Source organism: Lontra canadensis, unplaced genomic scaffold, assembly GCF_010015895.1.
Source record: "Lontra canadensis isolate GAN:19392208 unplaced genomic scaffold, GSC_riverotter_1.0 scaffold44, whole genome shotgun sequence".
NCBI lineage: Eukaryota > Metazoa > Chordata > Mammalia > Carnivora > Mustelidae > Lontra > Lontra canadensis.
The window spans coordinates 2,374,343-2,399,725 of NW_022631038.1; the positions used below are offsets into that span (position 1 = coordinate 2,374,343).

General features: G+C 57.3%; 1 protein-coding gene across 4 annotated transcripts in view; it reads left to right on the top strand.

Annotated features, from left to right (window-relative positions):
- Nucleotides 1-25,383, top strand: part of MBP (myelin basic protein) — a 102,667-nt gene that overhangs the window by 66,093 nt on the left and 11,191 nt on the right. For 2 of the 4 annotated variants that reach the window (XM_032872200.1, XM_032872201.1), the window contains exons 4-5: nt 4,833-5,269; nt 11,612-11,689. In XM_032872200.1, the coding sequence (XP_032728091.1) occupies nt 4,833-5,269; nt 11,612-11,689 (515 nt within the window). The remainder of the gene's footprint in view (nt 1-4,832; nt 5,270-11,611; nt 11,690-25,383) is intronic. The other 2 variants (XM_032872204.1, XM_032872203.1) reach the window with 1 other exon arrangement.

Here is a 25,383-nt window from a genome sequence, read left to right on the forward strand (position 1 = left end):
TTGGCTCGGGTCATGATCCCAGCAGGGGATCCCCTGGGATACGATCCCAACATTGGGCTCCCTGGTCAGCTGGGAGTCTGCTTCTGCCTCTTCCTGGGCCCTCCGCCTCCCCCACTCCGTGCTCTCTCTCTCTCACTCTCTCTCAAATAAATAAATAAAGTCTTTAAGAAAGTAAGTAAACAAAAATAAAAAGTCATAGGGACAATAATCCATTTGTCATCCCATTGTTTGAGACAGTCTCAGGGGTATTGGGTGTGTGTCCTGCTCTGGTTACAGAGGGCGAGTTTTCCAAACAAGTACGGAGAAGAATGTACCCCGAGCTCCTGTGTGCTCAGGGGTGGCCCGTCTGGCCGGAGTGGCGATACAGGATTCCCGAAGTCAGCTTGTTTTGGTGTTCAGCCCTCCCGAACGTGTTCTGCCAATGCACACCCCTGTTTTAAGTCGGGAGTGGCTGCTGTGGCTGAGCAGGGGCGCGTGCAGGGAGACACCCCCTCCTGCAGCTGCAGAGTCCACAGGTGGGTGCAGCTGGGTCTCCTGTTGGCAGGGGGGTCGTTGGCTGAGCTCTACACTCGGGCCAGGTGGCTCTCTGCTAAGGCCGTCTCTCTCCCCGCAGCCCTGTTCTATGAAGCAGCTGTGACCCACATGTGGTGTAGCTGCCAGTTTTCCACAGTGAAGTCTTCCTCTTAAAGGCAAACACCTCGTTGCAGGTAAAGCCCGTCGGGGCAGGGAGAGCAGGTGTGAGGCCCCCAGAGCCATGGTGTCCCCATCACAGACCTGGGCCAACATCAACTTCCCCACCAACTCCTGTGTAACACTCCAGCATCTGTTTCCTCATATGAACAGAGGGGCTCCTAAAACCACCCGCTTCTAGGGCTGTCCATACTGAATCTGGAACACCCAGACCAGGCAGCAAAGGCCTCCCTTCCCAGGGCTCTGGGTGGCCTCTCTCTCAAATACATCCCTGCGTGCAGGCACCTGTTGGATCGAGAACAGAACAACAGCTGAACCTCTGCTAGGAGCACGTGGCAGTGGGGAGCCACTTGGGGCCCGCGCAAGGGGCGTGGACCGGGAGGCCTCGTGCAGGCGCTCCCAGCAGCTGTGGGTAAAGGGAATCCCGCAAGAGAGGCTGGAGTCTATGGACCAGCAATGATGGTGGAGTGAAACCCCAGCAAACAGTGGCAAAGAAAGAGCAATAGAGAGAGAGAAAGAAAGAAAAGAAAAGGGAAAATAAGGGAAGAAGGCGGTCAGTCAAGTAAGATATAATCCAGGGGGAGAAGCCACAGGGTTTAGGACACCTGCCTGCCAGGGCTCCATGGGTGGAAGACAGCCGGACTCACAGGTGGAAATGGGGCCACCGTGACCTCCGGACGGAGTCTTGCTCGGGTTCTGACCTGGTTGAGCCTTACTAACCGCACACGCCACTGCCCCAGTACCAGCATCCTGCTTGGTGGCGTCTCTGTTCCAGAGCCACTCTGGCATGAGTGACGTCTCTGTTCCTCAGAGACGCCCCGGGAAGCCATTCTGGGATTTTAACAGCCTTGCTTTCGGAAGTCCCGGACATTTCCCACCAAAGTTTTCTGGAGGTCATTCTAGCAATTGGATTGAGGTGGGCTTTTTTTTTTTTTTTTAAGAAGTTTTACTGCAAATTCCTGTAGAATTTGAACAATGCTAGAGCATTCTAACCACGTGTCCTGGCAGAATCCAGCCCATGCCTCCCTAATCGTGCACCAAGCACTTAGCTCCATAGTTAGAGTCGAAATAAAAACTCGGCATTGGGGGGCGCCTGGGTGGCTCAGTGGGTTAAAACCTCTGCCTTCGGCTCAGGTCATGATCTCAGGGTCCTGGGATCGAGCCCCACATCGGGCTCTCTGCTCAGCGGGGAGCCTGCTTCCTCCTCTCCCTCTGCCTGCCTCTCTGCCTACTTGTGATCTCTCTCTGTCAAATAAATAAAATCTTTAAAAAAAAATTAAAAAAAAAAACTCGGCATTGGGCTTTAACTCGATGAAAGCTGATATTAATTAACAAATTAAAACTGCTCTCATCCCAACCAGAAATGCTGCTCATCCACAGATTTCAACCGCTCCCCGCGCCCCTGTGCTCAGAGAAGCTCCTTTTAGGACAGGAACGCCCTTCTCTGCGCCTCACAAACAGCCCTATTCAGGGACACAAAGCCCAACTGTTGTACTTGTATTAGTATTCAGATGTGCTTGTGTTTTGTTAATGCGTTTAATTATGTACAATGCAGCTTCTGTTTCTCTAGCACATTTGCATTAATTCATATTAGCCACAGAGTATAAAGCAGAGCTAGAGGTTCAGACCCTATTTCTGGAGCAACGTATAAATTAGCCACGCACCCCTGCAAAAACCTAGGGCTTGACCCCAGCTGTGGTTTTGGTCTGTGACTACGAGGCAGAGAGGCATTTAGTAGACTCATTAGAAATAATTGTGCTCTTATGGGGTTCAAGTTCATCAGTGGTCGGAGACGACGGGCCGTGCTCTAAGTGACGTGTCCCTAAGGCCTGGGTGCACCTCCCAGCCGCGTGCTGTCCCACAGGGGCCTGAGTGAGGTCACGGTGGTCCCAGTGCCAGGTGTCTGCCTTGAACTCTGTCCCTGGCAAACAGTGAGGACATACGTTGGGGGTGACACCCTCATCCTTGGAGACATGGGTGATGATCGCATCTGCCTGATGGGTGTCATCCATGGGGCCATCTCCTGACCAATGTGATTTTGGTGAAAGAGCGTGGAACCATCTGCCTTCTGTGACCGATGTGTTAGTGACCATGTGTTAGTGACCGATGTGTTAGTGAAAGTGCATGTTGTCGACGCACACACTTCCGAGAATATGTGTGACGCAAGGAAGAGGCCACTGCCTCTGCTGGGCTTCTCCTGGCCCCTGCAAGGGGACCTCCGTGGCCTCACCTTCGTCTCTCCCATGGCCGTCGGTCCCTCCCGCCTGTGTTCACTTGCAGGCCCAGCCACCTTCTACCCGGAAGTCTGGTCCCGCCCACATCCCACAGGGGTCTCTGGTCCCTCTTGGAGCCTTTCTGGCCCTGAGGCCTGTGCAGTCTTGACCAGGCGCCTGGGCCTCCCACTCGCCTGCTCCTCTCACCAACCCTCTGGCTCCAGGTCTTTCTGCGGGCGTCTACCCCCTATACAGGCAGCCGCACTCCACCCCAGTGTGCCCTCGGCCCACTCATTCCATCTCTCATGGGGCCTTCCTGAAGCCCTTTACCCTGCTCTGTTGGCCTAGCTATCCCAGGTTGGTTGTGAAGGTACACACTGTATTTGTGTCCTGTGGCCACAGTGACACATGAGCACAAACTAGGTGATTTATAACAACAGGAATTTCCTCTCTCACCCTCTGGAGGCTGGGAGTCTGGGACCCGGTATCCGCAAGGCTGTGCTCCTGCTGCCGGCCCTTGGGGAGGACCCCCTGCCTCTTACCTTCTGGCGTCCCCGCGTCCCCGTGTCCCCGCATCCCTGTGTCCCCGCCACCATCACACGGCCCCTGCCCTGTGCGTCTGTGTCTCCGTCCAAAGCTCCTTTTCTCATACGGACACCAGCCGTGTGGTTAGGCCCGCCCTCTTCCGGTACAACCTCATCTTACCATGCTTATATTTACAAAAAACCCTATTTCCAAACACGATCACATGCATAGGGACAGGGGTTTAGGATGGGGACATGCCATTTTGGGAACTCCTCATTTCATAACACTCGTTTCCATCAGCGTTCATGAGACAAGGACCACACCTTGTTCATTACTGAAGCCCAAACATCTAGCTCAGTACATCACACTTACTAATGGTTGAATGGCCAGGTGGGTGGGTGGTTGGGAGGTTGGGTGGGTGGGAGGCTGGGTGGGACGGTGGGTGGTTGTTGGGTGTCTGGGTGGGTAGAAGGATGGTGAGTGACTGGGTGGGGTGGTAGCTGGGTGGACGGATCTGTAGATGGAGCCGTGGGTGGTTGGGGGCAGGTGACTAAGCAGGCAGCTGAGCAGATGAGTGGTTAAGTGCACGCTGCTGTTGGGTGAGGGTCAGGGAGCAGACTGGTGGGTATTTGGGTGGGTGGGTGGCTGGTATTAAGGAACCTGTGAGTGAACCCACAATTTCTCTAGGTAAGTAACTAGGGGTGGTGTGGAGAGGACGTGCACTTACACCTGACTCGCACCTTGAGGGCAGAATGGGGGTACGGCCGTTCTGGAAGGAAAGGCTCTGTCTGTGTCTGTGTGTAAGAGCTGAGGGATGGTGAAGCCCATGGAACAGGCGGTTCCCACTTCAGACTTTACCACTGTGGCTGCTCGCAGAAAAGCCACATGGACATGTCCTGAATAAGCGTTCTCTGGAGCAAGAGGCCTCCTGTGGGATCTGGAAACTAAAGAATTCTAAATGCCCATTTTTTCAGGGCATGCATTGCAGAAAGACGTGGGAAGTTCCATTTTCATCAAGTACGCTAAAAATACCTCGTGCTCCCAGCGCATTGGGCTTGGGCACTGGTGGAGCGTCCCACAGTCCTGGCCTGTCCCCGTGCGGCCGTGGGAAAACCCAGGGGTGACGGCCGTGTCCACGCCGGCCGCTTCCGTGGGAAGCAGGGTGTGCTTGGCCTGGAGTGCCAGATGTTGAGTAAGGGACGCTGAGACGAGACCCACAGGTAGGATGCTCGGGGCAGGTCAGGCCCTGCGAGAAGCCGTTGGGGCTGCCACCTCGCCTGCCGGCCCTGCTCACTCTCCGTGGCTTTGGTAGGAGACAGGCAGGTCCCTCGCCCTGGAAGAAAGCGGCTTTGTCCCTCGCTCTGCTTTGCACGGCCCGTGTTCATGTCTCACTGTTGTTTGCAGGGGAGGCAGATGTGGAGCAGAACAATGGGACCCCCTCTCAGGACACAGCGGTGACAGACTCCAAGCGCACAGCGGACCCAAAGAATGCCTGGCAGGACGCCAACCCAGCTGACCCCGGGGGCCGCCCCCACTTGATCCGCCTCTTTTCCCGAGATGCTCCGGGCAGAGAGGACAACACCTTCAAAGACAGGCCCTCGGAGTCAGACGAGCTCCAGACCATCCAAGAGGACAGTGCAGCCACTCCCGAGGGCCTGGATGTGATGGCGTCACAGAAAAGACCCTCCCAGAGGCACGGATCCAAGTACCTGGCATCAGCGAGTGCCATGGACCACGCCAGGCACGCCTTCCTCCCGAGGCACAGGGACACGGGCATCCTCGACTCCCTCGGGCGCTTCTTTGGCGGTGACAGGGGTGTGCCCAAGCGGGGCTCAGGCAAGGTGAGCTCTGAGGAGTAACTGGGGGCACATGGGACGTGTGTCCGCGGTAGTTGACAAGGAAAAGGAAGGAAAGTCAGCAGGTGAGCCAAGCCGAGGCGGAGATGCTGGCGGAGCCCCTCGGCCGTCCAGCTGCTGGCCGTGCTGGCCGTGCTTGCGGCCGCGGACGGGGAGGGAGGGGGGCTGCGTCGCTGCTTTCGCTGCATTCCCGCACAGCTCGGCCTCTGTCCCCTCCCCGTGGGGGACGCTTTCAGGATGTGGCCCAGGAGGGCAAGAACATTCTGAATTCTGCATCTCGAGGGGGTGTGCTGTGCATATGTGGACATTCTCCGTCCTCCAGTGTCTCGCACTCGGGGGCTCTGTGGCTGATCCTGCTTCTGTGCCCACGCTTTTGGGGTCGACATGGGATTGTGCTCATTTTCCTCAGAGTCCGTGCTGCTAGCTTTGCGTTGTCTTGCAACAATCGTGCGATTGAGGACTTCTGAACAAACTCGAAATTTAAATTCGCCTTGAGCAAATTGTGTCTTTTATCCGAGTTATTTAGGGGAAAGGGCTGGAGGGATCCTTGCGTGCTTATGAATCAAAACCGTATTATTTTGTTACTGCATTAATTTGAAGAGAGAGTCTGTGAAGTTTCACTATGTAAATATTCTGTAGATACAAATCGTATCAGGAGGGAAAAGGCTCCCGTCGTAGCCCAGTTCCCAGCCGCGGCCCCTGGAGGCACATCTGCGGCAACGGCCCGTCAGAGGGCTGTCCCAGGTGGCTTTGCTGCAGCAAACGCATAGCGTGTCCTGCGCCTTTATCCGGTCTTGTCTTAGCTGGTCCTTCGGGAAAGAGAGGGTTTTTTCAAGACAGCCGGGCTCATTGGCTGTGTTCACAAAACACAGACGATGCAGCTTTCCCTCTGGCTGTGTACGCGCTGGCCCTGAAAGTCTTGGGAACGTAAAGATTCTTCTGGGTGAAGTAGGGAGCAGGGGCCTGACTTGCGAATTTAAAGGCGTTTCTAAAATTTGCTTTAGTTTCTGACCACAGTTTTTTAAAATTACTGATGATGGTAAAATCGTTGAACATAAATGGGAGGGCAGCTTGGCGGCGCCGGAATTAGGGCTCCTGGAGGCTCAGGTGTGGCTCGTGGGTCCCTGGCATCTGCCTCCAGGTGCCATCATCTCTCACGGGACACTTGTCATGACTTCTGGCCACTAACAGTTGCTGTGTCTTCAGTCCACCTTCCGCTTGGTTCTCTCGGGGTCTGTGTTTGTAGACAGTTGCTTGGACTTTGGGTCTGTCCTCACCCCGACGTGGTGGTCACCTGACCTGTTTCTGACGCTGCTGTTGCGCACAGCTATCAAACCGCACCCGACTCTGGCTGCCGGGCTGTCCCTCCAAGCCCTCCTGTGCATGTGGCTTTGCCGGTTTGGGAAGTTTAAGCTCTTCTGCTTCACTCAAGGAACAGGAAAACATTTACACTGTGCAGAAAAGATTAAACCGCTGTGTAGCACATATTATAAAACAAGCTTTGTTTCGGTGGTTATGGTCTAAATTAAAATTGTGAATGCACTGGTATCAATCATTGACTTTACTTCAGAATGGACACATACACCGGAGTGAACGTTGGTGCGTGTTTTTCCTCCTTCATGTAGAGTTACAGCCACGGTTGCTTTAAGGCTCTTATCCCCTCTCATACTTTCAGAGAAAAGATTCATCTCAGATGTAGGCATCAACTTTGCAAAATAGCATTGTCCGATGATCAGGGAGCCAGAGGAATTGGAGTATTTTCCCAGGATTTTGAAAAAATGAAAACCATGTTTAAACAATTGTTTTAGGATTTCTGAAGTATCAATTCTGTTCAGTACTGAATGTTGAATAAAGCAGATTTGAAAACGAACAGCCTTGCCTTTTGATGCCAGAGAAACCCGTTAGGTTTGCACACGTCGTCACATAGTGTCCTGGAAACACAGGCCCGCGATGCCTTCCCGTGTGGAGAACTGGAAACTGGTGTCTGTTCAGAGCCTTTATTCTGCTGTGGACGCTGTTTGCTCTGAAACACTGGAGACCTGAGCTTTAAGCCCTCTCCGCCCACACACGCCCACGGGGCCTAGGATTCTGGGGTCTTTCCCGGTGGCTGCGGGTGATTTCGGGTGATTTCGTGGGTTTGTTTCTCTTCCTGCTTTGCTCTGCATGCATAGAAAGATCTTTGGGTCGAAGCTTGAGAAAAGAAGAGAAGCAAAGGGCCTGATTATCATTCCTAAAAGCCCTTTTCATGTTTCCACATTTGTCATTCCAAACGGTTGTCTCAGGTACACAAGACCCGAAAGGGCCCCCCCCCAAGGCCTGAGCGTCAGCTGCCCCACCTGGGGTGTAAAGTATGCAGGGGGGTCGGGGGGGAGCAATTATTCTGCTTGTCTGTCTGCAGTAGGTTTTTCCTGCTGGAATCTTGCAAGGCTGAAGGCCGGGCCCCTGGGAAGGGGGCTGTTGGTCCCTGGGCCCCTCCGCTGCCCCCCTCCCCCGAAGCCGCGTGGGGCTCCTCCCCTCCCCCCATCCTCGGAATGCATGGCCCACGCCCACCCTCCTGCAGGCCGGGAGCTGACCTTCAAGGAACGTGCATTATGAATTCCTTGAGGGATGTTCTTCTGAGAGCCGTGGATGGAGAGTGCATTCACAGAGAACGTGCTCCCTGGTTGGGGGAGGAAACAAGGGCTCTCTTGTCTTTTTCCAGAGAACAGGTTTCCAGCTCCCGGGGCTGTGGGGCTCAGGGGCAGGGGGCAGGCCTTTAGGATGAAGGAGAAAGTGCATGCGGTCTTTGTGGACACGACCCGCCCACTGCCCCCTTGTCAGACCTCAACTCCCACCCTCCGTGGCCCACACGGGTACGGTGGCCAAAGCCTAGACCAGTCATTCGCTTTGGAAACTGCCCTTGTTCCTTCTTATCTGGAAGGGGTGAGGTTTTATGAAATAACTAAGCGGCACACACTGATGTGCCCCTGGGCCGTCCCCAAGTAGGAAGGCGGGGGGACAGGCCACTCTCTCATTTCTCCAGACGAAAGCTTGTCCCCACGGATGGCTGTGTCTGTCTGTCCTGACTTCACAGCTGAGCTCCCCGGGTAACCTGCTCCCAGCCTCCCATCCTGCGGCACTCAGGGTGGTTTCTGTGCCTCTAATTTTGATCATACAGGATGAAAGCCATTTGTCATCTACCGCTCCGCGGTACAACCGATCTCGTAAATTAACCACCACGTTATGTTTCCTGGTTTTCTCCCCACTGCATCTTCATTTAACACGTTTTAGTTCTACCATCACTTAATCCTTCGTTGTTGACATAACATCCCAATTTTGTAGCTATGTTCTGCAATCCTGTGGGGAGTGCAGCGTTCGGAGGCAGCAGGAGGGATGGGGTAGGAAGCCGGGGGAGCCCCCCCGGCCATGCGGAGCCTGACCCCCCGAGTCCGGGGCCTGGGGACCCGTACACACCCTTTCGGTGGAGAACTCCCGCCCCCAGGAGCACGGCCACGCACACGAAAGCAGGTTGACTCTCCGTGCCAGGCTGTGTGCCCATGATCTGGCCGTCCGTCCGTCTGGTGCGTCACTTTGCCAAGAGGTTCGGCCCGGCTCTCTCTAGAGAACTTGCGATGTGGCAGGTGTATTTCCGGCCGTGCTTTCTGAGGCTCCCCCCAGGCACGTCTCTGTGAAGTGTCGGCGCTCTGGTGGGTTCTGGGTCGGCGACTCTGCGGCTGTAGGCAGCTTACGCCCGTCGTCCCCAGATCTTCCAAGTCCAGGGTCCCGTGGCTTCAGTGGGTGAGATCCACGTTAGGGCGAGTGGCCCTGCTCCGGGCAGTCCTGCCACACCCCTGTGTGAGCGACACCCTGGCATCAGGTCATGTGTCTGATGGCGAGAGCCTCCTGCGGGTGTCTGTGCGCCTGTTGGATCAGCTTCTGCTCCGTGGGTTTCCTCCTTCACGGACTCATTAAACTTTGTAACAGAACGGGTGCTGAACTAACCACACGTGAATTTTTCAAGTTGTCTTCTTTGGGGTCCCCCCTGCCACCCCCATGAAGTGCATTTGTTACGGGTGATCTCGCTGGCTCCTGACGTGACACCCCACAGGTGAGTGTAGGGCTGAGCGCCGCCCCCTCGGCACACGGAGGCAGCATCTCACTCGTGTGCTTTTGCACAGAGAGGTTCTGTTCTCTCCGGGGACAGCTCAGCATTCTGGTCCATCCTGGCTGTGTTTATGCCGCTGGCTGGGTTCAGTTTCGTCGGAGAGCGCCGTCCCGCTCTGGGGGTAGTGTGGGTGCAGAACAGATTCTCTTCTCCCTGGGTGGGGGGTGGGGGGACACAGCCCAGTCGGCGGCGTTTCCCAGGCAACTGGGCACATGAGAGACCCACCCGCCTGTGCACCCTGTTGAGGCTGTGTCCCAGCACCCTAGGAACCCCGGGAATCTGGATACGGCAGGGTACGGGATCTTCCCAAGGATGCTGGTGAGCATGAAGGTCATGGATAAGGTTGGGTCTAGGATGAACTAGAAATAAAAGCAAATACACAATTAATTTGGATGTGTTCACCTGCCCTTGTCCTCACTCACTGCCCACTATGTCCGTTCACAGCATGTACAGTGACAAATGTCACTGGTTTTCCTTTTGGTCGAAGGATGAGATGTTTGGTGACAGGCAAGGCTGACTGGTTGATGGAGAGCTGGGGCTGACATCGGAGGGAACGTATCCCAGGCGGGAGTCCCCACCCTAGGCCTCCTGTTAGCCCTCAGGAACCATAGAACCCGCAGAAAGGGTAAGAGTGTCTCCGTGGGTCCCTCCCACCCCACTCTTAACTGCCCCGAGCGGTCCTGCCTCAGAGGAAGTAGTATAAAGGTAGGAAGAGTTAGAGCACCAGGACTCTTCTGAGGAAGCCCCACCACTGAGGGCTCCTCTGAGAGGCACGTCTCACCTCTGTCCCCGCAGCCCCGTGGGGCACACTCAGTGCCCGAGCCACCTTCCTGCATCTGTACGGGAGGTCAGGCGAGCATGGCCACTGGAGTGCCTCGTCCCTCTGCTGTCACCTGAGGAGAGAAGGCCCATCTTCCCGCTCCTCCCCGTGCTGGCGTGGGCGGCCTGCATGGCAGCAGCGCTCATAGCCCCAAGTGCCAGGGATGGGGGGAGGGTGGGTAGCTCCACACGGATCCCCAGAGCAACCTGGAAGCAGCCCAAGGAGCTGGTCCCCCTCATTAAGAAGGGGCATTGTTTTCAGTAGGGGGAGCATGAGTTACAAAATTCTTCTTGGCCTTTTGGGCAAGAGTATAATGTGGACCTGCCCATCTGCCACCAGTTGGGGGAGGGGGGCTCCCAGCCTGTGGGGACGACCAGGCCTCATCAAGGCAGAAGCCACCGAAGCCTCGTCCCCTGAGATGTTGACATAAACAATTGTCTCACTCTGGCAGAACTCCGTGCCTGGGATTGAAGTCACCAGTCTGTCCTGCTGGGACAGAAATCACGGCTCCCACGGGGGGAAGAGCAGGGGTGGGCTGTAGGCACGCTCGCCCCAGATCTGCCTCGGGAAGCTCCGTGTGCAGTTCACAGTAATGCTTCTAGACACGCTAACATTCTCCTGTGCGTAACCACAGCTCACTGCACACATAACCCACCAGTAACCTGCTTTATAAAATCCATGTAATCCACAGCCAACTCGAGACATCTCCTAAAATCCTTTCTGTCGGTTTTATCTCCTGACCACCGTAAGGTGCCTTCTCTCCTTCCTCTCTCTCTCTCCCTCTCTCTCCTCCATGTATCTGAAAGCTGGGAGGGCCGACAGAGAGAGCACAGTGACCATGGCAGAACAACGGTGGTTTCTCCTGTAAATCCCATACAGAAGCTCCCACACCGGCTGCAGGAGATCGAAACCTGTCCCAGGAGAGCTGGGAAACTTCTCTACTCCGGTGTAGACTTGACAAGCCCTGTAGCGTGTCACTTCGGGCTAGAAGGTGCTTCCTCCGCTTGTCTGTCCAAAATCTTACAGGTCTGGTGCCTGCTCCAATGTTAAGAACATTTGGTCACATAGTTGGGCTCAGGGCTCCAGAACTTCCCCCTAAACCTTTCTTCTTCTTCCTTTTTTCCTGACGTTCCTCTCCCCGGAGTGCCGGGGGCTCCTGCTGCTGTCTCCTCCTTCCTCTGTCCCCTCGGTGGTCACCACCCATCATCTGCACGCCCTCACCCTCCGACCTCCATCCCCACTTATCCTCCTCACCGCGCAGGGATTTGCCAAGCCCGGTCAGGAGGGGATGTTTGCCGGAGGACTTGGGGCTCTGCCAGTGGCACTGCATGGACTCAACGGCCACTCTGTGTCCCCCTGGCAGGTGCCCTGGTTCAAGCAGAGACGGAGCCCTGTGCCCTCTCATGCCCGCAGCCAGCCTGGGCTGTGCACCATGTACCAGGTAAGACGTGTGTTGGCCCCGCCAGGCCCCTCCCATCCCCCCAGTGGCGGGGGCTACATCTGGGCACACACCCGCCCACGGGCTACAGCAGGGCTGAAGCACGTGGGGGAGTCACATTTGCAAAGCGAGGGGCCAGCTCCTCAAGGGAAGCTAGCGAGAGTCCAGGTGAGAAGACTGAAAACCTCATTTGGGAGGCCTTTGAGTTCTCAGTCGGGTAACTGTACAGGTGACGACCGCCAAGGGCCAGGTCTGGGGCAAGGGCGGGGGAAGAGCCCCCGGGGCCAGCCAGGCCTCAGCGGCTCTATGGCACTAGGACACAGAGAGTCGGTCACCACCGTGACATTGAGTTGCCCTCGAAAACCAGCGTCTGACATACACTGAGCGATCGCTAGTTGAATTATTTTGTCACATGATGTGTGTCTTTGGGGAGTTTGCTAGCGGGGGCTGCCCCTACCTGGGCTCGGCTGGACCACGCTGGGATGGAGGACCAGCCGTCAGTGGTCCTCGTCTCCTGCTCCGGGCACGGATGGCGAGGGGAGTAGGGAGAAAGGCATCATCACCCCAGCGGAATCCTAAGTCAACCAGGAGTCACAGTGCCACTTATGCACGGTGGCGGCCACCGCACAAGCTGGCGGCCACAGACCGACGTTTTCAGGTGATGGGGGCACCCGAGCCGGGACCCCAAGTGTGTCACCTGGGAAAGCACAGAAGGCTGAGAACCCGTGCCTGGAGACGATGGACAGCACTGCGAGCACACCGTCTGACACGCCTGTGGACCGTCCCCCCCAAGAGTGTCAGCGAGACAGGCTGTGGTCCCGCTCCTGTGGCCACTCACTCTGTAGACGCCTCTCTCCACGGCTCGTTGGTCAAAGCAAACACCCTGCCCAGGGGGAGCCAGTGCTCCCAGACGCTCAGGCCACCCGAGCGCCTGGTATGTGTGACCGGATGACAGCGGGCCCCCCACTGGCTCTGGTCACCCCGAGATCACTCTGCGCCTCCGTGCCCTGCTCTCTCCACCACTGACTGAGACGGCTGCGGGCAGAAGCAGAGGCCTCTGCTGGGAGGAGGACAGGGCTGTGCTCTTTGGGTCACGCCAGAAAGCTTAGACTGTAGATCTCTCTCTTTTAAAACATGACTTGGCAGAGAAAAGGCCACACCCCGTCCTCCCCCTCTTCACTCCAGACTGACCTCTGGGCATGCGTTAGAGTAACGTCGCGTACAAGAAACAGTCTGCGTGACCCCGTCTCTGTGGCCGCCTGTGGGCGCGCTGTAAGGGACAGAGGACACCCTGGGGGCTCTGGTTCTTGCATCTGTCTTTTGTTCATTTACGGACAGCCCGTAACTAGTGGGAACCCCAAATGGGACTTGGACTGGCTTACAGGAACGTCCGCGAGAACGTGGAAACACGCCCGGTGCCGGGCAGCTGTGTGGGTGTGGGTGCGGTACGCGCGTGTTTGCAGAGTGACAGGACGTGACGTCGAACACAGAGCCTGAGTTGAAACCAAGGGCAAAGCCGGCACACGGCCAAGCCAGTGGGCTTCCCTAAGTCCTTACTGACCGTGCAGACCCTTCGAGAGCCTCAGTGGTCCACGCGACCCGTCCCCACCGTGCACAGCTCCTTCCAGGAGGCGCCCTGTGCCAGGGGTGCCCGGAGGGCAGGCAGGTCGTGTCTGGGAACCCCAGAACCTCCCTCCTGCAGGGAGCGGCACCTCCACGCTGTTCTCGAACGGAGAGAATCAATAAACCAGGGTCTTCTGTCCTCTCTGAGCAAGAGCTTCGGATTATTTGGAAAGTCTTCCTCCAGCAACTTGGGAACCGTTACTATGTCAAGAGGCTGGTCACGAGGACCAGAAAGTAGACCTAATGGCACCTGCCACGGGCAAGACCGCGGGGGCTTGCTGCGCTACATGGCTTTAGAGTGCACCTGTCTGAGAGTCTGGGGCAAAGGGCTCTTGAAACAGGCTCGCGGGGGGATGACGGCCGCTGGGTAGAGCTGCGAGCTGAGCCGCTGACTCCCAGCCCTCAGCCCGAACCGCCACCCCTCCCCAGATTCGGGGATTCCAGACCGTGAGCAATGCCGAGCAGACACTCTGTGCCCCGACCTTCCAGAACACTCCTCCTCCTCCCTGTATCCCCGTGAGTCTCTCTGCCTCTCTCTCTGCAAATCCACCAGGAAAGCTAGGAAAGCGCCAGCCACTATGACATCAGAGTAACCATCAAAGGACAGATGGGTTCCACCGTTGTCGGTGGCTTCCACGAGCCAACTCCCTACCAGGAATTCTCTGATTCCAAGGGACCCAACAGTGTCCTGGAACTACCAGAGCTCAGCTTTTCTAGGGGTGGAAGTGACCCTGCAGGTGGGAGAGGGGAGCCCATGCCGGCAGGTGGCATCATCTTTGGGAACCCAAAGGCAAGCTGGAGAGGTGAGAATTCCAAGGGAGAGACGGAGAGCGGAGTGCTGGAGGGCAGGCCCCTAGGAAAATACCAAATTCTTTCATCTTGTGTGTCCTGCTCTGCGCCCCCGGCCCCATCTCCCTGCATGGGGTCCCATCTCAGGGGACCGCGTGAAGCATGACGCTGTGGGTGTGCCGAGCCTCACGCGGGACACTCAGTCCCGTGGCTGACCCTCCGTGCGTGGCCTCCCCCTGAGTCCTGGGGGCCGGTGAAGAGCGGCAGTGGGACAGCGTCCACCCCGACGGCCCCTGGCTCCTAGTCTCTTGGAGGCTGAAGGACACTTCTTCCAGGCCTCCCTGGCTGGAGAGGGCCCGGGCAGCCCCCACGCTCTCACTCCAGAGTGCCAAGGAACCGAGACACCTCGCGCCGTGGACCAGAGCCGAGTTAGAACTGGAGACACAGGCTGGGGCTTGGCTTCCACCGCTGGAAAAGCACCAACAGCGAAAGTAGCCTTCTGTGCTGCCCACACCGTGGGGAACCCGTGCTCCCCCAGCCCTGGGCACCCTAGGTCTGGTGTGTCCTGACTTTCAGCCATGCGACACCTGAGAGCCTCCGGATGGACACCCAGGGGCCCGGACGCTTCCGGCTTCCCGTGCACCTGTCACTGCCTCTGGCCGTGGGGTGGAGGTGGGGGGCGGGTGCGTTCCTGCTTCCAGGCCTCAGCTTCTCGGCCACACAGTAAGTGACAGATGAAGGCCTTTTCTCTGAAGACTGGTGCAGCACGTCCGGGGACATCTGCAGGTGCTCCCGGGGACTCAGGTCTCACCAGCAGCCATCGGGATGCCTTCGGGTGCGCTCGGCCTATGAGAGCTTGGTCTGTGTGCAGGGGAGACAGAAATCCCCATCTCCTGGCCTCCGAAGACGCCCTTCCCACCCCCCTTGTCTCCTGAATCAGATCCTCCCGTTTGCCGAACTCTGGCTCTGGCCGGAGGTGGATGAGCCCCGTGGCCACCCATCTGGTGGACACCGTGGGTCTGGCCACGGGCACCGAGAGAGACCAGGCTCCTCGGGGAGTGCGCCGGCGGAGATGGGTGGCCTGGCCTCTCCCCCGGGGGCCCAGTGCTCCGCTCTGCCCCTGAGGGCTACTTCCCACTGCCACTGAACCTGGGGCCAAGGCCCTCACCTACTGCACAACCCATTACAACTTGTCTTGTCCAAAGAGAACACTCCGGACCCCATAGCCCTGACCTGCTCACCCACCTTCTGTGCAGAGATGACTGGATTCCAAGAAAAGACACTGGGGCCATCGTTCTGGTGTCTAGGCCCATTGGGACATTCGCTTGACATTTATGCTCAAAGAGCCTCCTGTGCCCGTTGGACTCACTGAGGTCTTTGCAAATCGGGTGCCTGGAAGCAGCAGACACAGACCAGAGTGGTGTGGGCCGACGTCCGGCTCTGCTTCCCACCTCCCTGGAGACAGCAAGGAGGCATCAGGAAGGCCGCATTCCAGAAGGGCCGTGGACCCTGCGCCGGCCACCCTGACTCTGGGGGAGCAGAGCTTCCCCGCGGGGAAGACGCCTCTTTCCTTTCAGGGAGCGCTGCCGGTTTCCCCAGGCGAGGGACGGGAACGCTGCTGCGTCTCTGGAGCCCCAGGTCACCAGTCGCTGGTCACCACAGCCACGCTCCTCCACAGGGATGCCTCAGCAGAAGGGCCTGTTAAGAGGTGGGCGCTCGCCAGGTCACCGGTGCCTGACCGAGAAGATGGAGGGTGGGCGGCTGGAAACACAGCACCATGCTTGTGGCTTTGGGAGCCTCTCAGGGCCACTTCCAGCCCGACAGGCACCCCCGCCCCCTCTGTGGCCTTCCTCTCTGCTGTGGCCACTGCCCAGGATGACGGAGCTGGACCCCGGGCATCAGGCTGTGACATGGGGCTTGCTGTCTCTTTCTGTGCCCAGGGGGACAGCCTCTTGTCATTCCGACCCCTGCATGGCCCCCGAGGGGGGCAGAGCCATCCCTGCAGGGTAGGGGGTGGTCGTCTCCCGATTTGCCGGAGGGAGTCAAACCCCGCCGCTCCCCCGCGGCCCCGCAGATGGCAGCCTTCGTCGTCACCCTCGTCTTCACCGTCTGCTAATGGCAAAGCCCTGGACCTTGGCGCCGGTCCCTGCCGAGCTGACCGCCGGGGACCGCCGCACGCCCACAAGCCGCTGTGCCCACAGGCTGCACAGCCTGCCCGCGGCCTTGCTTTCCGGGATCAGAGAAGGGACCGACTGTCGGGCGCCAGTAACCTAAAATTTCCCTGTAATTCAAAGGTCTGCCTGTAAATTCCTCCAGAAATAGAGAAATGACTGCCGTTGGCCCCGCACGGCTCTCTCTAAAGAAAGAAACTCGCGGCTCTAATTAAACTCACTCGAGTCAACAATCCAGAAACACATCCTTCAGCTTGCAGGGAACAAAAGCACAGGGCACACTGCACGTGCCCTTCAGACAGAGAAGAATGTCCCCCGTTTGTGACATCTGGGACGTCTTGACTTTGCCCCAAAACACAGCCCCGACGCTGTCTCCTGAGGCACATTGGACGTCTGAGCAAAACCGGCGTCACGGCTTCGTCTGAGAAACAGACATGAGCAAAAGTAGGAGCGTGGCCAAGGCCACGGGAGAGTCTCGTCTGGCCACCCGTGGTGTCTGGGGACACCCGGGAGTCACGGGGCTTGTGGGGCACCGATGGGAGCGCCCCTGCCCCGGCGCTCTCCCCAACACACCCGGACCGGAAAGGGAGCGAGGTCACAGCTCAGACGCCTGTCAGACCCATCTCTTATCCGCAGACTTGTAACCCTTGGTGCACTTGCTGGTTCGGAAGTACTTACCCGGGGCGGCCGGGCTCAGCACCTGGGGCAGGCAGGGCGGCTCTGTGGGGAAACAGGCATGGCCGGCAGGGATGAGGAGCGCGTTGGATGGAAGGAAGGAAGCTGCTCCTGCTGCGGCCTCTTCAGGGGGTCCTCGAGGAGGATAAGCCACTGAAACCAGATTGCCCGCGGCCGCGAAGGGTCTCTCCCCGCCATGGAAGGAGCGTGAAGCGGGGAGGGGGGCGGGAAAGGTATGTGGGTTCCTTCGTGTGCTGTTCGTGGTCAGTAAACACGAGGAACGTCACACGCGAGCGTGCTGGGGCTTAGCTCCAGGAGGAAGACATTCCAGCGATCCCGTCCTGTTCGCCGCGCCTTGTGGTCCGTGGCCCCAAACAGGTCACGCAGATTCACCACGGGGCTCCCTGGAAAGGAATCTCCCAGGAATGCCCCCCAGTCAAAGACTCTCTGGCACGAGAAAGCACCTTCCTTTACTCGGTCACTCTCAGGACCCCTGGTGAAACCCCCTGCATGGACGGCGGGGCAGGACACAGGGCTGTCCTGTGGCGTTCAGCCCTTCGGTTACAGGCGGAAGCCCCAGCACGTGTCCGTCTCCCACCTGGCCGGCGGGGGCCGCTTTTGGTCCCACGAACAGAGCGGGATGGCGTAGCCCTTACGGGCGGCTCGTGGGGAGCTGCGGCGTCTCCTGGCTCAGTGGGAGCTGACTGGCCCTAGCTTTAATGACGCGGAAATGCGTCCTTCAAAACGATCACCAAACTGGAAAATCTCGCCTCATCAACCGCTGTTTTGCATTCACTGTCCCCAGCTGTCCATGTTTACCAAAAATGAGTCGGAACTAATCTTCCTGGGAAGAGTGGCAGCCGCAGCGTCCCCAGCTCTCAGGGCTCTAACAGGCCCCTCTGACACCGTCAATAGATACTACTTTTCCTTATATACAGGAACATTTGTAGTTCTAGCCTGTCACACCTTCACAAGGTATCGTAAGGTAAGTCTACACATTTTTAAAGAATAAAATAATCCTACACTTCTTTAAAAATCCATTCTCCCTTCCTACCTTTTCCTTCTGTCGTGTGGCTAGCCTGCGATTTCTTCCTCTGCTTCCAAGTGTTAGGTTTGGAACATCAGCCTCTGCCCCACGTGGAAGCCACAAGAATCTGGCTCGGGGTGGTGGCTGCAGCCCCGGGTCCTGGACCAAAGGTCAGGAGAGGCAGTGTCCGCCCCCCATGCACTCTCAAATATCGGCTGCCGCACCTGTTAAATGGAGCGGCGTTTCCTGCCCCACCAACGATGCGGGAGAGCGTGAGAATCACACACCCTGTATTTTAAAAGCCAGTGGAATCGCTTTCCTTATTCCCTTTTTGAATGGAATCCTTTGGGGACACAGAGAGAAATTCCTAGAACTCGTGTGGTTTAGCTACGTAGGACGGCGCCAGGAGGAAAACCATCACTGGGGTTAGCCCTGGGCGCCCCATGTCTGGACCCTCCAAGACAGGGTGACAGACGAGTCCTGGGGGCGTCGGGGCCATGGGACAGAGTGAGGCGGCTGCGTAGGGCCTCCAGCGGCCAGAGTTCCGTGCCGGGATCAGATCCTTGCTAAGGACCCGTGCCCGGGCTGAGCGGCCGGAGCGGGGGCACGGGCTGGTGTGAGGAGCGCCGTCCGCGTTGAGTTCCCCAAGGAGCCGCGACTGCGAGCTCAAGAACGGGCAGGGCCCACGTAGGAACCGCTCCCTGAGCTCCTTTCTTTCTCCGTCCCGTAGGAAAGACGGAGCAGATACCAGCACGCACTTTGGGTTGGAAGGATCAGCGTCCCCCAAATTAGTGCACCGTAGAGAGGCGGAGGGACGGAACATACGTGTTGTTCCTGTGTGTTGTCAGAAGGAAGCTGGAGCATCCTCCGTGGTATTCAAGAGACATTCTAATATTATGATATACCCGAGGTCATCACCCCATTAGGACGACCTTAACCATTAGGGACAAAGGGCTAGATGCACTCGATCTTGAAGTTTGGGCTTAAACCCCTGGAGAGGACTGGTGCTAACAGGGCCGCAGTCTGCCACGTCCCCGCTCTCAGCTGGTGGCCTGCGCTGGCCACCGTCCAGCTCCTGCCTTTGTGCTGCGTGTGCAGGGACGCATGACTGCTCTCCCGCTCCTCCCGGGCACTCAGGCAAGAGCGTCCATCCAGGAGAGAAAAGCGAGCAGTGAGGCCTGGGCCGTGGGAGGGCAGGGACCCCAAGGCTCACTGGGCTGTGCTCGGGCAACGGGGAGCGCCCAGGTGTGTCTGGGAGCCCCGTGCCCGTGGGCAGCGCACAGAGGTGGGGACGCGGCCCAGGGCCGGGGATTCCCTGTGATTTCAGTCGTGGACGTTCCGACGGCTCTGGAAAGGTAAGTAAAGTAGGAGCCACGGCCTCTCCTCCCGCTCACCACAACCCCGAGCACGGGGATAGTCACGGTTTTCACGGGAACAGCGTTTCCTCCGGAGAGGGAAGGGGCCGGCCGTTGTCTCTGGTCAGTCCCAGTGCGAGCGCGGTGGGGAGGGCTCGTGTGTTCTCGCGGGAGGCCCCAATCCTTCCCCGGTCGGCGGCCGTGGATCTGCAGGCGCGTCAGGTGAAAACTAATGTCCTGTTAGGACGCCCGGCTCTCGGGCAAATCGGGAACAGCTGAAAATCCCTTCCTGGGGTCCGGCTGCGGCTGCGGCGGCCGAGGCCTGGAAGCCGGTGCACGGGCTCCCCCTGCTGGCGACGGACATTATCGCAAGCGGAGGGAAAATGTTTCCCAAAAGCCATACAAGGACACAGGTTAAAGGAAAGAGCAGTTTACCCTAAAAATTAATGAAACGGTTGCCCTTTGTGCCTTGGCTTCCCTCCCACGGCGTGAGACTTGGTTTGCCATCAAGGAGTTGTCATTTTATTGGTCTTGATGCCAAAAGAAAGATTTGGGTTGTGCCATAAATATTGTGCAAACTGAAAGCCCGTTCCAGGGCACCTGCCCATTTGTCTGTTTATGTGTGCGCAGAGCTGGGTCCGGACACTGTTTCCCCAAATCGAGAAACAAGGGCCATCCCTAAGTGGTAGAATTTCTTCTACAACCTTTCAGATTCTGGCTTTTCTAGATAACAAGTTTGTGTTATTTTTCTCATTGGCCCAAAAGCTTTCATTAAGAAATAAGCAGATTAATTTTTTCAAATCTCACTTGTGCAAAAATGTTCAGCTGTACGTGTGGAGACAGCCTCGCCTAGGGTGTGGACCGGGGGCTCCCGGGCTCTGACAGCTCTCGGCCCCACAGGGAGCTGCTGCCCTGCCCCTCGTCCCAGATCATCCCGGCTGACCTGAGGACGCCCCCTCTGCCTCCTAACCTCCTGCCGGAAACGAGCCTCCAGGAATGGGATAGACGTGGGCAAGACACACTAGTCTTGCCAAATAAGGGCAAACTGTTAACCATTTGCCTCTTTTTTCAACCTTAGTGAACACAAAACTGCCTCATCAGAGAATTACTAACTCTGTGTCCTGAAAACTAACTAAGCGTTGGGCGCCTGGGTGGCTCAGTCGAGGAAGCGTCTGACTCTTGGTCTTGGCTCACGTCTTGATCTCAGGGTCGTGGGATTGCGCCCGTGTTGAGAGCTAAAAAAAAAAAAAGAAAGAAAAAGAAAGAAAGAAAAGAAAAAAGGAAAAACAACAACAGACTAAGGAAGAAGACCCCTTCTTCTGTTGGGGGCCCCCGTCCAGTGGGCCTCTGGCAGGGGACTCCATCCGCCACCAGTATTTGTGGGGCAGAGGCTGAAAACCAAGGAGGGATGGAGGGGGCAACCCCACAAGTGACCAGCCCGCAACCCTCGCGCCCGTCCGCCTGGCCTGGCCGCAGCTGGTCTGCGGGGCTGACAGGTCACCTCGTGCCCCGAGACCCGCCCCCTTCCCTCCTGCCAGTTCTTCCTCCAGACACATGGTCCTCCCCGTCTCTCCAGTCCCAGCACATGAGCCCCTTCCTTCCAGTGCCGTATGAGAAAAGGCTAAGTACCCACGTCCCATGAACTGTAAAATTTAACAAATAACCAAAACCCCAGTGTTTTGGAAGTGCCTCCCCAGGCCTGCCAGGGGCTCCTGCTGCCGCATGGGCAGACGCCGGCCCTGCTCTGACCTGACCCGCCTGTCGGCCCCAGACACTTCCCTAGGGGAGGGCCCTGTGGCCCCTCCAGCCGTGGGTGGGCCGCTCCTTTCAGCAGGGCAGACCAGCCTTCGCATGGCGCTAGCCTCGTACTTGGCCACCGTACGCGTTCTCCCGACCGCTTCCCTCCGAGCTGCTGGGGGTCCGGGCACCCCTTCTGCCGGTTGTCGGAGGCGTTGCCAGATGTGGGCAAGCCAGGGGCTCAGCACAGAAGCCACAAGGGGGGAGACCCCCAGGTGCCCTCGATGGAAGAATGGACAAACCAAAGGGTGTGTCCATGCGACAGAACGTCATCCAGCCTGAGTGATCTAGGAGGGGAATGTGGCGGCTGCTCCCGCACGGGTGAGCCTCAGAGGGCAGGACTGCAAGCAGCCAGACACGGCAGGACCCACCAGCCTTCCCCTGCGAGGTACCCGGAACGGTTACATCCATGGAAATGCAAAGGGGGTGGTGGGCACCAGGGGCCAGGGACAGGGAAACGAGGGCTTGGTGCATCTGGAGGGACGGCCAGACTCACGGACACGGGCCTCCAGCTGGACAGTCCTGGTGACGACACAGTGTCTTCTTCAACACTCGGCTTCATAAAGACAGACCCTGCTAATGGCGGTGGCCCAGCTTCGGTACTAATCTAGAGACACAGATGCGCTTTCTGTGTGCAGTTCTGTGGATTTTAACGCCTGTGGCCTTCCTGTGGCTGCCAGCAGAGTCAGGCCGCTTCAGCCCAGAGCCGTCCCCCCTGCGTTCCCATCGTACCCACGCCACAGCCTCCCCTCGCCCATCCCTGCGCCCTGGCGACTGCCGCTCTGCTCCCCCCATGGCTGAGTCGTTAGAAGAACGTCCCGCAAACCTCAGAGTGGCTTCTTCCGCTCGGCGTGACACCGTGGAGATGCCTCTGAGTTTCCGCAGGTATCACGCTTGTCCCGTCTTCCTGCTGCACTTCCGTCTGCCTTTCCTCTCACTGAGGAACGTTTGGGTTGTTTAGGCTGATTAGTGATCTTCAGGATTGAGCTGCTAACAAACACTCGTGGACAGGTTTGGGTTTTTTTAATGAACAGAAGTTTTCATTTAAGATTGAAATTACTATTTCCCTCAAGAAGTTCTTGGCCAATATATTCATTACAAAAAAAAAAAAAAAAAGAGTTCCAGAAATATTGTTTGCCTTCTACCCTTCAAAGCAGGGAGTAGGGTTGCTGGGTCCTACGGGAAGTAAATGATTAACTTTAGAAGAAGTTGCCAGATTGCTTGACAGAGGCCTGTACCATTTTGCATTCTTACCAGCAGTGCAAGAGAGCTCACAGTGCTCCACACTCTTGCCAACACTTAGTATTGTCAGTATTTTAAATTTCGCCCACTGTGATGTCTTCTTGTGGCTTTGAGCTGCATTTTCCTAGTGGCTGATGATGCCAAGCAGCCTTTCATGTCCCTGTCGTGCCCCAGGCCGCATCGACTCCGTGTCTGGGCCGTCATTTTGAATTGGGTTGTTTTTAACCGATGAGTTTTGAGAGCTCCTTCCATAGCCTGGTTTTAGGTGCTTTGTCAGATGTGTGTTTTGCACATATTTTCTTCAGGCGGTAGCCTGACTTTTCATTCTCTTAACAGTGTCTTTGGCAAAACCAAAGTTTTTAAATTTTATGGGCCATTCCTTGGATGTCATGTCTAAGAACTATACTTTCTTCTAAATTTGTGCAGTTTTATGTTGTTGATAAAGATCTATAGTCCGTTTTGAGTTCCTTTTTGGATAAGGTGCATCACTGGGTTGAGGTTCTTTTTTTTTTTTTTTTTTAATATGGAGACATGGTTGTCCCAAAACCATTTTTTGAAAAGACTCCTGAACGGTCTGTGCGTCTTCACCTTCCTCAGAAACCAGTGGGTCACATTTGTTGAGCCGGTTTCTGGACACAGGGCTGGCCGATCGTGTCTGTCCCCCATCCAACACCACACTCCCTTCGTTACGTGCACTATATAGAAACCTGGAAATCAAGGCGTGTCCTCGAGCTTTATTCTTCTTTTCCACAATCGCTGGGCCATTTTGGTCCCTTGGCATTTCTGTTACAGTCTCAGAAACAGCTTGTCTGTATCTCAACAAAACCTTGCTGGGACTTTGGAAGGGCCTCCAGGACGTCCGGCTGTCTGGGGAGAGCGGACACTTTTGCCGCGCTGAGCCTTGCCGTCCACACACACGGACGTCTGCCTGCCGGCTCAGGTCTCTGCTCTCTTCCCCAGCATCTCCTGGCGTTTAGCGTAGAGACCCCATCTGTGTTTCCTACATTTATACTAACAGTTTCATTCTCTGATGCTATTGTGCACGGCACTGTTCTCAAATTTTGCTGTTTTTTCTGACTCTTCAATATGCAATGTGTAGAAATGTGGTTGGTTACATGTCATTTTACCGCGAGGGCACGACAGATAGAATGATGCAGTTGGAATCGGGACGACCTCGGATCCCCCACGCGGCCGTCAGTTTGCAACCAGGCGTCCAGGTCGAGTCCATGCTTGGGGGCGCGGGACTTCGCCGTGCGTGTGACGGAAGAAGCGTGGTTCCAGCCGGACGCCTGTGTGAGCTCTGTATTAGAGGTGCTCTGCGCGCCAGCACGTCAGTCCAACACGCGGTTCACGCGTGCCGCGTGCTCAGTTCCGTGCCGCGGATTCTGAATAAACACGCCCACCACCCTTTGCATGAGCGGCGCTGACCCCCGAGGCTGTGCTCCCAGAGCCCAAATGCGGTTTACCAGCTTCATGCCTCCTTTCAATTACGCTTCCCTCAGAAGGTTGGCGACCAATGTCTTCATCGCAAAAAATCACAAAGTACATAATTTGTCTTGCAGCGTTCAGAGCCGGCGTGCGTAAGTCACGTGAGAAGTGTTATCACCTGTGTGACACCTCCGTGTCTAGCTCACAACATGAGCACATCTGAATTGTCCGAGGGCCGCGTCACAGGACTCTCCAGTCACGTCTGTGAAAACCTCTGTGTAAAGTTTGAGGCGTTTCTCTAGTTTAACCACAGGCGTGTCCGTAACGGGTGTGAGCTGCGTCCGTGACCCAATATCCAGTCCTGGGCGCGCAGGAGAGCGGTGTATGAACACGGGCGAAGAGCGGGGTGCGCGGGGCAGCCAGCCGACTGCCTCAGTCCAGGCCGTTAGCACGGGATCTTGTAAATGACCACCTGCGGGACGTGTGAGACACTGAAAAGATATTTGTCTTAAAGCAACTAATTTAAATCATTTCCTGGCTCATCTGTTTTGCTTTTTAGTTCTTGATTTCATGCTCACTCGTTCCTTGGAGGCGAGCATACGAGGTTGGCGCACACGTTGAGTGTGACCGGCTGGTGAGGCCAGACGCTGGAGACCGGCTGCTGGACGAGGGTCGGCAGGGGACTGGGTCACTGGGGTCCCTGTGGCATCAGCGGAGAGCGGGTAGAACAGGAAGGCTCAGGAGTTTCAGCAGTAACAGAACCCCTCCGGCTTGCTCCCTGCTGTGCCCACGCCTCCAGGCTCAGTGCCCCCCGGCTCCCCGGGCCTCCCCTGCAGGTGCTGGGGCAGACCCGAGCGGCCGGGCTCCCGGCAGGCCGCTGGCACTGCACACTCAGGCTGCTCATGGGCGAGCAGTGTGGGAGGCTAATGATACCCCAGGTCTGCAGGGTGAGCTGGAGCCGGCTCCTCTCGGGAGGAGGGCAGAGTGACCAGGGCAGAGGGCGGAGGAAGGAGCGCCGGCGCGGGGGCCGGGCCGAGAGTGCGCACGGCCCCCCCCCAGAGGCAGGGAGCAGGATCCCCATGGTGCAGAGGCCGGCCGCGCGTGGGGAACGTGTCCGTAGCACAGCGAGGTGGCCGCGCCGTCAGAGCAAAGACCCGCACTCAGGAAGCAGCACACACACCGCGTCGCTGGGAGTCGGGTGGGCTCGCAGCGGTCCTCCGGCCAGAGAAAACATGCTCTGTTTGGTAAAGCCAAAGCAGGGGTGGTCGGGAGTGCAGCGGGGAGAGGACCACCAGGTTTGCAGACGCGTCCTGGCTGGAAAGGGAACAAGCAGAGGAAGAGCTCACCGGCTTCTGTTTTAGCGACAGTCCTGGGAAGGGGCGGATGCAAGCGGGGCACTGGAGAGAGACAAGACATGTTCCTGGAGGCAAGGGTGACCACAGAGTTGCAGACCTGGGGGTCTGAGGCAAGAAAACAGACATCTGGGGTCAGCCGGCATGTCCCCAACAGTGGGTGCTGGGTGCATGCACCCGTCCCTCCAACCGCAGCCCAGCCAGGGTACAACAGTCACTGGTTAGGTGAGGCCCACCG